Source organism: Copadichromis virginalis, linkage group LG15 (assembly GCF_057382275.1).
Source record: "Copadichromis virginalis isolate Kocher_CV1m ecotype Utaka linkage group LG15, C_Virginalis_male_GT1.1, whole genome shotgun sequence".
In the NCBI taxonomy this organism is placed as follows: Eukaryota; Metazoa; Chordata; class Actinopteri; order Cichliformes; family Cichlidae; genus Copadichromis; species Copadichromis virginalis.
The window spans coordinates 6,188,899-6,201,815 of record NC_140632.1 but is presented as its reverse complement, the minus strand read 5'-3'; the positions used below and the strand labels follow the sequence as shown (position 1 = coordinate 6,201,815).

General features: G+C 39.4%; 2 protein-coding genes across 3 annotated transcripts; one reads left to right on the top strand and one right to left on the bottom strand.

The window, feature by feature from the left end:
* Nucleotides 1–235: 235 nt before the first annotated feature.
* On the bottom strand, nt 236–5,619 carry stx7l (syntaxin 7-like). 2 transcript variants are annotated; one of them, XM_085431519.1, is made up of 10 exons: nt 5,538–5,619; nt 3,830–3,922; nt 3,653–3,722; nt 3,305–3,395; nt 2,667–2,804; nt 1,330–1,379; nt 1,146–1,236; nt 960–1,032; nt 743–825; nt 236–483 (listed from the first exon to the last, which is right to left on the bottom strand). In XM_085431519.1, the coding sequence occupies exons 2-10, from the start codon at nt 3,912–3,914 to the stop codon at nt 388–390; spliced, it is 777 nt and encodes a 258-aa protein (XP_085287645.1). In that variant the 5' UTR covers nt 3,915–3,922; nt 5,538–5,619; the 3' UTR covers nt 236–387. The 2 variants fall into 2 exon arrangements, with proteins under 2 accessions (XP_085287645.1, XP_085287646.1); XM_085431520.1 differs by having other exon boundaries at nt 1,330–1,376.
* A 3,104-nt stretch (nt 5,620–8,723) lies between these two features.
* Nucleotides 8,724–12,346, top strand: leg1.1 (liver-enriched gene 1, tandem duplicate 1). The gene is made up of 8 exons (XM_085431518.1): nt 8,724–9,131; nt 9,290–9,373; nt 9,446–9,519; nt 9,740–9,844; nt 10,100–10,218; nt 11,551–11,692; nt 11,808–11,904; nt 11,994–12,346. Exons 1-8 carry the CDS (start codon nt 8,753–8,755, stop codon nt 12,143–12,145), a joined length of 1,152 nt encoding a protein of 383 aa, XP_085287644.1. The 5' UTR covers nt 8,724–8,752; the 3' UTR covers nt 12,146–12,346.
* Nucleotides 12,347–12,917: the final 571 nt, after the last annotated feature.

Genomic DNA, 12,917 nt, shown 5'->3' with positions numbered 1-12,917 from the left:
CCACATTGCTAGGGCAGGACGTACTCAACAACAATGACTGCCACTAAACACGAATACTCGCCTCTTTCATCTGATAAGTCTTCCATTTCAGAGGAAACCATGCCTAAATCAGACACTGATCATGACAATAAAGCTACCAGAGCTAGATTTGCTTCACAGCAAACAAGGTTGTAGTCCTGACATTGAGGACTACAATATCTTAAAAACATAATTGATTAAAAAAAAAAAAAAAAAAAAAAAGCTTAAAAAAAAAAAAAGAGACGGTGTTTCAATCTTTTTCCCCTCTGTCAGTTTTTGAAGAAGAAAAAGATTAAGAATGAAATTTCATTCTTGGTCCATGGTGATAAACACAGGAGGAGGAGGAGGAGGAGGAGGAGGAGGAAGCCCTCAGGCTTTGAGGGAGCCCCAGATGATTAGTCCTACTACAACAGCAACAACAACCAACACTATCAATATAATGCAGATCTTCTTCCGGGAGCTTTGCTAGAAGAAAATAAGCAGAAGGAATTTAATGTTTTTGAATTTTCTTTCCTTTATGATCTAACTAATAAGTTGATTAAATGATGTAGAGTCATGCACACATTCTGCTTTACAGAAACGGGCTCTAACAACCAGTCTTGCTTTACTAATCCAAGTTAAAATCTCATTTTTCTAGCATTTATTACAGCTCATCTGTCTTTTCATACTCCTGTTCCTCACCACTTCTGTCATATCATACATTAAGATATCTCTGTCACATTACCTGGTGGCCTGCAGCTCGGGCCAGCTGGTGCACCCCTTTCTGGATATTGGTCTCGGTATTCTCCACGTTGGCTTCTATGCTATCTGCAGGAAACAAAACAAAATACATAATTTACTTGCGGTAAGAGTAGAAACTGCACAATCCTGCTCACTGAGCCGTAAACTGTCAATGTGAAGCTGTTACACCTGTCAGCATTAACTTACTGAAAGATTCTTACCTATCATGTCTCCTTGCTCGTGGACCATCACACCCAGGTCCTTGAAGATGTCATTTATGTCTACGATGTCAGACTAAAAATCAAGAGAGCCGGTCCATATTCAAGAGGCACTTACAGTATGTTTGTGACTTTGTGTTTGTGGAATTTTCTTTGCACAGATATTAGGTGTTGAAATTTGATCCCTACCTCCAGCTGCCTTAGAGCTGATTCTCTCTCCTGGATCAGTCTCAGATCTTCTTCAGTGACAGCGTCAGCCTGAACCTGTATCTGGGAATCACTGCATACAGATGCAACTAGAGTAGTTAAAACATTATTTACTATAATAATAAAAAGCAGAAAGAATAATACTGTTCAGAAACAGTGGGCTTACCTCGGTATAGGAGGAACATTTCGAAAGCTGTCTTCAGGCTGACCACCCTGCTAGAAGTCAATTGAACACATTTAAGTCTTATTGTTGCAAATCTGCAGAGGTCCTTCTATTCCTGATTATGGGTATAGCAATGATTCAGTAAGTACAGAATGTCCTTTGCTGCAATATGTAAGTAAAAGAAAAAGAATTATTCAGTATTTGCAGAACACTTCATTGTTAAAATATATGCATGGCCAAGTTGAATAAATTCACCTTGCAGCTTTATTTACTGTGCAAAAATAAATTATTAAACATAGCAGCAGTAACACGCTGTTCCTACTTATCAGCAGCATAGCAGATAAAAAAAAAAAAAACTTTGAGTGAAGCGAGATAAGCAAGAGTGAGATACGGGAACACAGCTGTGAGTGGGTCCAATCATGGGAATCTGTGACTACAACAATCACAATTAAAGATACTTTTTGATTCACAATCATGTGACAGCTTCATGTGAAACTACTTCTGAACTGACGCCTGCAGTTACAACAATTTTAAGAGAGGAGTGAAACTGTAACCAGCTGTGACTATTTCAAGCAAGCACTGTGGTGGAATACAGTGCAATAACAATTTTATGTGGATTTTTGTAAAAATAAAAAAGTAGACATTTCTCAGCAGAAGCCGACATACTGATGAGAGAAACCCAACAAGGTTTGTGAACGAGCACTTTGTGACAGTGGGGAGAGAAAGATAACCCCCTTAACATGCAGCAGAACTACACTCAGCGATGGTGACCATCTGCCTCGGCAGGCTGGGGAGAGGGGAAGCAGAGAGTGAAAACAGTAAGAAACACGAAAGTGAGAACAAACACTAGTGAAATCTGCTGCTGAAAGGAAAAAGGCAGTGAGCCTTGATGTACAGCACCTACTTGTTTTGCTGGATTGTTAGTGCAAAGCTTAAACAAGCTACTAAAAAGCTTTGCATAAAACCATTTTTTATTTTATTTTCTATGGTTTCAAGAATGTCTAATTTTCAAGTCTCTACTCTTCTGTAGGTTTTCAATAGGATACCAAACATATTCTCCTCTGCTATCCATCACAAGCACTTATGCTGACAAAAATCGCCTGTATGTGTCGTCCAGTTTATGGCTAAGCAGAAAAACACAACACTTCTTAAACAGCACTTCACACGCGTGTCAAAAGACCTGAATTCCGTCTAAATCTACGCAATGATGTAATATATGTGTTTACATTTATAGCAGTGGCTTCACCCCACTCTCATACTCCCATACAGTACCTATTTTATAACTGTCGTTTAATGCTCTACCCAACAACTTGGTGATCTGATGACAGGCAGTTACTTACAGACAGTCTGGAGCTGGCTCTGACTCTGGCCACAAACTCCTTCTCTTTGCTGGCGGCATCTCGCTGCGACTTTTGAAAGCTGTTCAGAGCAGCGGAGAAGTCGTTCAGCAGGCGCTCTCTCTGTATCTTTCTCTGACGCTAAAGTAAACACAAAAATATTGTAAACAGATGAACAAATGGACTTGTCAGAACTATGGTCTGTAGTTAATCAGTCTGGTATGGTACCACAGATTCTACAGAAAAGATGGATTACAATGTTCATTGGTCAGTGGACTGCTATTTTGAACATTTAGATGTTGCCATGGTTTCTTTGGAACTACAAGTAACCACTTTGAATGAAAGAGTGAAGCGCTATGATGTGATATATAAATAACAATTATAGCTAAGAAGAAGCCAAAAGCATTTTTGTTTCAATCTGTCAACACGTTTATTTCTGCAGTGAAGCTGTGAAGTTGGGCATTTAACATGGGAGTCTATGAAGACTGACTCAATTTTGTAACCAGGCCCCAGGGACATGTGAGGAACTACAGCCTTTGTGCCAGTGAGTTTATTTTTCAGACAGAAAGAGAGGTTGTTCTTTGTGGTTTGCTTGACTGTGACAAACCTTTTAGATCAGGAAGACTTTAGAAACTCATTACCTGATCAGGTCCGACTGGGAGTGCAGTAAAAGCTTTCATCAGTCGGTCAGTCTCCTTTGCCAAGTGGTTGCCTTGTTGCTGCTTCTGTTGACTAATGACATTAAAAAATGAATTTGTTAAAGTAGAGAATAGTACTCAGACATTACAAAGACAAAGGATGGTAGGCATAATACTGTGCATAGGTTTAAAAGGAATCAGAAGTAATTTAGAGTATATAAAAAAAATTAGCCGGCATTAAACATTGCTGTAATAGTCTAACATTTTCTACGCTTGCACATTTACACTTTCACTAAGATACTTCTGATAACAGCCCAGGTATGTAAATCCAACCAAGCCCCAGTAACTCACATCGTCTGTAGTAGCTGGCTGCTGTCCTGTTCAGTTCCCAGCACAGAGATTGCCCTTTGCAGCTCGGAGGCTGGCAAGAAAGTCACAGAGAAGCATGTTGTTTATTTGTATTGAAGTGTGTCCACGTGTTGGACGCGCTGGCTGACAATAATGCGTTTTTATGTGTGCATTTCTTACTCAGCAGTGTGATCTTCTGGATGTTGGAGCTGATCTGGTTAACCAAAACACTGGGCTCCTCTGGAATCCCAGCCTGGTAGGCCATGATGAAACCTACGAGGACACACAAGACCACAGGCTTCACTCGACTCGCTCATGAGTTACCAGTGAGATCTAATTAGCGTCTGGAGTCAGCTCACTGTTCTCGTGACTGTCATGTGTAGAAAAAAAAAAGGAAAAAAAAAAAAAAAAGAGGCTTTCGGGGTGAAAGCATTTGTGTAGATATAGTATAATCATTGTATTTTGCAAATTTCCAAGAAGAGATGTTGCAACTGTGTTTCTATTTATGGCGTCTTTGACATTAGGTACAGCATTAAATACAAGATAAAACAGTGATTTCTGTGATCTCCTCTCCCCAAAAATGATGCAACGTTTGTGACACCCCCTTACATTTCACCTTCTTTCTACAGGTTTTCATCTTGAAGCAAAGCTCCAGAAATATCTGTTGAGAAGCTCACTACTATCTTTCACTGGGTGCTTCTTAATACTCATGAACTCAGTCTGAGGTTTTATTCTCACACAACACAGTAAAGCCTGCCACACGGCTGGTGTCCTCATTGCTCACAGTGTTTAATAAATTTGAGTTCAGAGCTCTGAGAAGGCAAGTTTATTTCTTTTATACAGGAATACAGTGGACCCACCCCCAAACACTGAGTACAGTGTGTGATTAGTCACAGTAAGCTTACGCTTCAAGCTAAGAGGAGCAAGGATGGAAGCTGAAATAGTAAAGTGAAGGAGTGGCTTAAATAAATCACTTTATAATATAACTCATGACCTAGAAATGGTTCAGAGGTCCAGCTTCTTTGGAATGTGATACTGTAAACATGAGTAACCTGAAACAATAAAAAATACTGTAACAATAACAAGTTTTATGCTGGTACTTATCCACTAAAAACACTGCGAAACTAATACACTTACATTATTGAGGGATCACACAAATGATCATTACAGCTAAAATGATTTGATATCAATGCTGTGAAATAAAATATTATAAATATGCTGCAGAATTAAAATATTTTCATCTTTTAACCTTAAAAAAAAAAAAACAGCTATCAAGGCCAAAAGGAAAGTCCTACAGTCTGATAAAGGTGCTCATATCATACTGTACAACCTGAAGTGAAGGAGTGTTGGGCCGGGAATATTTAGCACAAGCTCCTCATGCAGACTTCCTGACTCAAAAAAGACTGAAACTTAGTATGCAAATAGCCACCTGCTAAGAAACTGTCACAGTGACAGGATATTTCTCGTTTGCTTTAATTAAAAATTAAAGTGTGATTAGGGTTAATTAAACCAACGTGCATGTTCTGTTTCTGTCTCCTTGCCAACAAGGAAAAAATGCGGAAATCACCAGAGTATTTTTTTTATGCCATCAACATGAACGGATAAACTGCAAATACTTAGTTATGACCTACTTGTGTTTGTTGGGGTTAACGCTGTCCTAATGTTACCTGTACACTGCTCTTCATTTTAACATTAGCGGGTTTAAGAGTCATGAAGTTACAAGGGAAGTCAGTATGAAGATGTTTGTCGCTTTTCGTTGTAAAACAAAACAAAAAAACTTAAAAATACGAAACAACCTCGTAAAAATACGTTGGTCGTCTAAAACGTTAGTGAAATTGTCAAGAATGACTAAAAGTTTACTTGAGTTGTGTAAAAGTTTGAACTTTACCTTTCTCGTGACTTGTTTCTTGCGTCGTTGTGCTTCCTGATTTTTACTTTTGGCCACTCCTCCGTCACATGATGTCTGCTGCACTCCCAGCGAGATCGCAGCTGTAAATTAAAGGTGTCAAACGGTAACATAATGCAGGCCAGAAAAGTATAGAAACAAAAAACTGTCCTTTTCTTAAAAACAGAGCAACGACGCAGCACAGGTTAAGTGCTTCATGATCTTTCATTCTTAGGTATTTATCGGCTGTAGGCTACCAGGTGAGATGCTGGTTCGTGGGCAGGTGAGGGGTCCAAATCAGTTCCAAAAATGCTAGTTTACACTGGACAACATCAGTGCTTTTAGTTAGTGTAAGAGCCATAAAAAGGATTATAATTCTGTTTAGGTCTTGGGTGTCATATATGATGCTCGGGGCCCAGAATCGGCCTAATAAATTGAATTCACATTGAATTGAATACATTCCTTTTAAATCGTGGGCCAACTTTACAAAAGCCCCTTTCTCTGAACGTAAAGACGTTTAACAGCACAATTAATCCCCTTTTATATAAGAAACAATTAGTGCAATTTCAACCTCACACCTATGCCGTTTTTCTACATGGTAAAGTTGGCTGGTTGGTTTCCACAGTGTGTTTTTTAGCCTGTTTCCTTCCCATCGTGCCCAACTAGTCACTGCAGATGGCCTCCCCTTGTTGAGCCTTGTTCTTCCAGAGGTTTCTTCCTGTTAAATGGAAAGTTTTTTATTCCCACTGTCACAATTTGCTTTCTCATAGAGGGTCATTTGATTGTAGCAGTTTTCTCACTGTTATTGTAGGTTCTTTACCTTAAAATATAAATCTACTTTTGATTTGGCATTAAGTAAAATTTAATTGCACTATGTGTGCAGAAATGTGCACAACAATATAAGTATGAATGTGTAAAGTGTGTCCATGTGCTTCAGTGTGTATGTATGTTACTAGTCTAGTTGATTCATGTAGGGTGTTCACTTCTATGTGCATGAGTTTCCAGTCCAGACTCTGAGTACTGAGCTTTCTGAGGCCTGAAGGAAGAAACTGTTGCACTGACTGGAAGTGAGGGACTAGATGTTCTGGTACATCTTGTGAGGCGGCAGGAGAGTAAAAGGTTTGTGTCAGGTGTGTGGGGGATCATACACAATGATGGTGGCTTTGTGAATACAGAGTTTGTGGGAAATGTCCTTGAAGGTGGGGAAAGAAACAGTGGTCCTGCAGCTAACATGGGTCATAACTGATTAACCACAACAAAAACAAACAACTGACAGGTGAAATGAATACATTCATTATCTCTTTGCAATGCAGCGTTTTCATGGAAAACCTTGTATTTTAAAATTCTTGTGAATGTTACTTTTACAGGTGTCTATCCACCAAATATTTCACTAGCACCCTCCAATGGCAGCATCCTCCTATTGCAGGACAGCGCATCTTGCCACTCCACAAAGCTGCTCTGGACACTTAATTTGCATAAATCAAACTCCTCAGATCCCAACCTGAACATTCACGAAGGAGCCAGAATAGATCATCCACGGTGGACACACCAACAAGACCAAAGGGCTCATGTTCATGCATTAATGGGCCAGAACTGAACTGTGTACAAATGATGGATGTAATGTAAATGTGTCAGTCTCTAAAGCACTTTGGTTCACCTTCTGTGGTTTATATGTGCTAGATTGCCGGTTCAAGCCCCAGCTTGGACAGTCTCGGTCGTTGTGTCCTTGGGCAAGACACTTCACTCGTTGCCTACTGGTGGTGGTCAGAGAGCCCGGTGGCGCCAGTGTCCGGCAGCCTCACCTTTGTCAGTGCGCCCCAGGGTGGCTGTGGCTACAATGTAGCTTGCCATCACCAGTGTGTGAATGTATGTGTGAATGTGTGGATGACTGGATGTGTAAAGCGCTTTGGGGTCCTTAGGGACTAGTAAAGCGCTATACAAATACAGGCCATTTATACATACATGCCACCATATTGCTGAAAGATATTTCTTTTTAATTTGCTACCCTACTTTACATATAAAATTGGCTTTGCTTTCAGAATAATGCAGAATCTGGATTAAATAGTATTACCTAACAGTTCACTTGCTAACACCACCTCAACTTTTTAAAATTGTAGTTATAATTTGGTTCTTGGTGTTTACTCCATGGTAATTGGTAATTACTCCGTGGTAATTTTACAAAACACATTATGATGTTACATAAAGCTATGAGACATGTTCTGTTTACCAGACACATCAGGCACATCAAAGTTCACTCAGATTAACCAAATCAATAACAGTCTTAACTTCTGTATCCAGTACAGACTCACTGGAGTATACTGCACTTTGTTAGGTGCACTGGTTTGACTGATTCTTAAGGTGATTCTCTAATCAGCCAATCTCATGGCTGCAACTACATGCATAGACATGTAGACCATATCTAAATGTCCAGGCACATAGCCAAGGCCAAGATAACCTAATGAAGTTCAAACTGAGGATCAGAATGGGGATGAAAGGTTATAGTGGCTTTAAAGGTGTTGGTTGTTGTGGGCTGGTCTGGCTCTTTTAGGAATTTCCCCACTCAGCCATCTCTAGGGTTTCCAAAGAAAGGTCCAAAAAAGAGAAAAAAGACTGCTTCAAGATTATAGTAAGGCAACAGTATCTCAAATAACCACTGAACCTTGAAGCAGATGGGCTCCAGCAGCACGCTGGATGCCACTCCTATCAGCCAAGAACATAAAACTAAGGCTATGGTCAGCACCTTGTTGAGTGTGTGACACAAAGAATTAAGGCAGCTCTGATGAGAAAAGGGGGCCCAACCTGGTGCGAGCAAGGTGTAACTAATGAAGTCTTCGGTGAGTGTATGTGAAAGTAAATTTTATGAGTTTTTCCAGATAAAAAGTGTTATCTTTGGCTACTTAAGGGGGTAAAAATCTGTATAATTTTTCCAAGGATTCTTAGAATTTATTTGGGGTTTGTGTTTCCAGATTCAATTTACTGATGGTATCACTGTATCACTATAAAAGTTGTGGATTTGGGTTCATGTAAACAAATCAGCTTGAACAATGAACAGATGTACTTTGCACTGAACTCAGTATTCTATGTTTGGACAAAATTGAGCTCTATGTACTTAAATTCTCTTATCTGTTGGTCAGGGTCCAGTGAGCCATATGTCACATGGACTAATGTGATTGGTGCACATCTGCATGCACTGACTTTGATATTCAGAGAAGTTACAAATGCTGTATTTAAGGGAAAACTCTCAGTCCAGAGTAGCTGCTCTTGACTCTGTCCTTCTCTGCAGACCCAACACCTCAGTCATGCTTCGTTTGCTGGTCCTTGGCCTTGTCCTGGCATGTGCAGTGTCTCTCAGCAGCTCTGCAGTAATTCTAGAAAATGGCGCTCCCATCCTTTGGGCACAAACGGCCAGCCAAGTGACTGAGTTGCCAATGCACGATGGGATTCTGGTTCCAGACCCCTGGAACTACCTTCACCGCATGAGTTTATACCGGCTGATGATAGCTGCTACAGACCCCTTCATGGGATCCATGGGGACAAATGCTACTGACAGTCCGCTGTGGGGACTGCCACTGCAGCTTGGATGGATGTTAACTTCAGGTGAAGTCAAAGTATCATTTCTTTTTTTTTTTTAAGTCAATAATAATCCTTTCATCACAATTTAACAAACTTTGTAGTACAAAACTGAATAAAGAGCCTCCTAATAATGTAACTAACAAAGAAACAAGACCACAGCTAATGATCTGTTGTTTTTACAGGGCGTCTCGCTGATCCAACGGGTGCAACAACTTGTGGCCTGGAAGCAGAGCCTTTGTGCATTTCTACCCAGAGTTGGTGGGCCTGTAAGTACAAGAAACAAATGCATAAAAAATAAACACAGGGGGAATACAAATGACCTCTTTATGTTTCTCCAGGTGTGAACTATTTTGCATCTGTACTTCCCTTTCTGTCTGCTGCACAACAGGGCTTCATGGGAGCAGGAGCTCAGGTATTATCTTAAACTGAAAATGAACACTTTGAAAATAAAACAACAACAACAACAACTGCAATAATAATAATAATAATAATAAGAAGAAGAAGAAGAGGACACTTTTTCATGCCATCACACAAATATTTGCAGTTTAAATAATAATGAATATGACCATTTTGTATTATTTATAATGTATGTTATATAGTGCATATTATCATGTATGTTATTACATTACCAGGTCCAGATGCAGGTGCCTGCAGGAGTACAGGACTATTGTACAACTTATGCTGACTGTAAAGCTAAATACCCTGATGCCATGTCTAAGTGGGATGCTTTTTTTCAGGTATTGAAACACAGATATACACTGGTACATATACACACAGTTTCTATTCACATCATATTATCCCGCAATTTTAAAGGGGAACTGAACTTGTATTATTTTGCCCTTAGTAGAAAACATTACATTTTAAAAAGTCAGGGCCATGTGCCATTATAGTTCAAAACGGGTCTGTTTTCCCTGAATGCACCCGCTTTATGAAGCAACAAAGCTACATTGCTGAAATAGGTGTACTCCTTTAATTGTTCATATTGTTTTAAGGGTCTGAAGACTACTAGTGAATCTCTTCTGCCTGATGATGTGAAGAAAGACACTATCCTTGGTGTCTACTGGGACGCCCAAATGGCTTCAACCTATGCCTCTGCAGCATGTAATCCCAGGTAATTTCTTTTACTTTTACTGTAACCATGTTGCTTATTAATTGTAGACTATATCATTTTCATTTTTTATTCTACTGCTGTAACACAACATCCCTTGTTAGATCAATAAAGTATCTATTTTTATCTATCATAAAATCTATCATTTTAATGCATTTCATTAGTAAACATTTACACATACCCTCCTCCCCCAGTCACCCATCCTGTTTTTACATATTACAAATCATGTACACACACATTCATACATGACAATGACATTGACTAAATCTACTTCATCTTTTTTTTTTCTGGCAGTCTTGTTATTTTTAGCAGTGTCAGTACTCTTTCCAGCACAAATTTTAACATCAATGCCCTTATTACCAATACTAATGATGCTGGAAAAAGTATTAAAGCAAAAGTGATCACTATCCTTATTATTTATAAATGTTTATAAACAAAAAAAAATTTGTCCACTGAACTATTTTTGATAGTTCAGTGCACGCCAAAACTACCAAGGACGAGGCCTTGCTGTTTTTCCCTGCAAGTGGTCAAAAAAGCCAAACATTTATCTCAAATTTCAGCTCTCTTAGGCTACGTTCACACTGCAGGCGAAAGCGCATCAAATCCGATTTTTTTGACCCTATGCGACCCATATCCGATCATGCTATGACAGTGTGAACGGCGCAAATCCGATATTTTCAAATCCGATCTGGGTCACTTTCGTATGTGGTACTGAATCCGATACATATCCGATGTTTTAGAAAGCGACTGCTGTTTGAACGGTCAAGTCGCATTAAATCCGCCTTTTACGTCACCGACACAAGACTGAAGCCAATTATCAGCGCCAGAGAAGCGCCCGAGAAGACATCGCGAACGCTTCCTGGCCATCCAGTGTAGATGTCAGTGAAACTGTTGGGAAGACAATGTGAACATTTTATTTGTACTGTATAATCTGCAGATTCTGACAGAAATCTGCAGCTATCATTTGAAGCACCGCTCCTCTCTTAAACAGCAATAAGGATCATTATTAGGTTATTTACATTATTATGTAAATAACAAAATAACTTAAAGCAAAAATTGGGAAACGAAGTCCGAAGTCTGCATATTAAGGGCCATCAGTCAAACAATACTGTTGCTCTGGGTCTAAACAGAGCTCGTTGTGTGTGACAGCTTCTTTTGCGCATGCGGGCCGCTTTGAGCGTTCACACTAGAGCGCGTTTGCTGTCGCATTTTATTTGTAGTGTGAACAAGCAGACAAAAAAATCGGATTTGATCAAAAAATCGGAATTGAGCATTAAGACCTGCAGTGTGAACGTAGCCTTAATCTCAGCTTCTGTGTTCTCGCTTCTCCTACAGGCAGAGCCACTATTCCTCTGTAGAAGTGTCATTTGCTCACAGCTGGCTGAACTCAGCAGAATATGTAGCAGCAGCTCGATTCCAGACCAACATGGAAAAAGCAGTGCTTTTCCTAACCCCTCTGCCAAGTCGGATTTTACAGGTACATATCTTCAACCTTTTCCATCTGTTTATTTTACACATCACTTCTTTTTTTCTGAAACACACAAAGTGAGAGAAGGCTTTTGTCCATTCTCCATTCTGTCTTATCATTTTAGGAGGGCGACAGCGCCCCTAACATTGCTGATCTGACTGCAGAGGAGAACCACACACTGTATATCTTCAGCTGGATGAAGACTATTGACAGTCTGCTTGGTAGGACACACACACACGCACACAAGCAAACACAAAATATTATTGCTAAGATTTTATTTTAAGTTATGCTCATGATGATGATCTACCAGGTGGGACATTGGTGCGTCTGTGGAAAGGTGCCATGTGTTCAGTAAACACAAGGCAAAAAGGTGCACAGGTGCTGGAGCAGCTCCTCCTGAATCCCAGCTTTGCTACAAGCACTTTCCTGTCCATCATCTCTGAGATGAATACAAGCTGCTGACTCAAACACACAAGATAAATACATAACGGTATTAATTTTTTCTCCTGAAATTATTTTTTTCTCCTGTTTAATGGACATTTTTGTCCATTTTTGTCCATTAAACAAAGTTGTTTTGTCACTGGCTTTTAAGGTCAACTTGTTGCACTTATCTGTGGTGTATACTTGGCAGTACATTAAAGTAATTTCTTGGCTCCAGTTCAACTAGTGTTCTAAAATGTGTCTCACAGATTTGTTTTTTTAAGTTTTTTTCCACAAATAATTATTTTCCAGCAATATGTTTCCACTGTAGTACAGCTACTTCTACTACTTAATTAAGGATATGATTTAAAAAAAAAAAAAAAAAAAGCTCTGCTAGATGGGTTTATAGTTTAGCTCAAGCATGATCTCACGATCTGATCTATTTTGACCTATGCCTAAATCTAAAGAAATAAGTGTTCCATGAATTCAACAATGAGTAGTCTACTGCAGCGTAAATCCAGAGTTCAACTCCAGACCAATACTGGTACCTAGTGGTAAAAAAAATGTAAATACTACCAAGTAAGATTTCTAGCAATGACTATACGGATCTATAATATATGACTATCTATCTATATAATATAATCATTGATGAGAGTGGAAAGTGATTTCATAAGGTGAGCATTCATTTGATACTACTGGAAAATGAGTTTATTCTTCTGTCACTGCTCACCGTAGAGTATTCATACACAGAGGGTGAGAGACAGGAAAGCAGCAATATGTGATGGGGAGGACATGTTCATATTAGACACAGTCA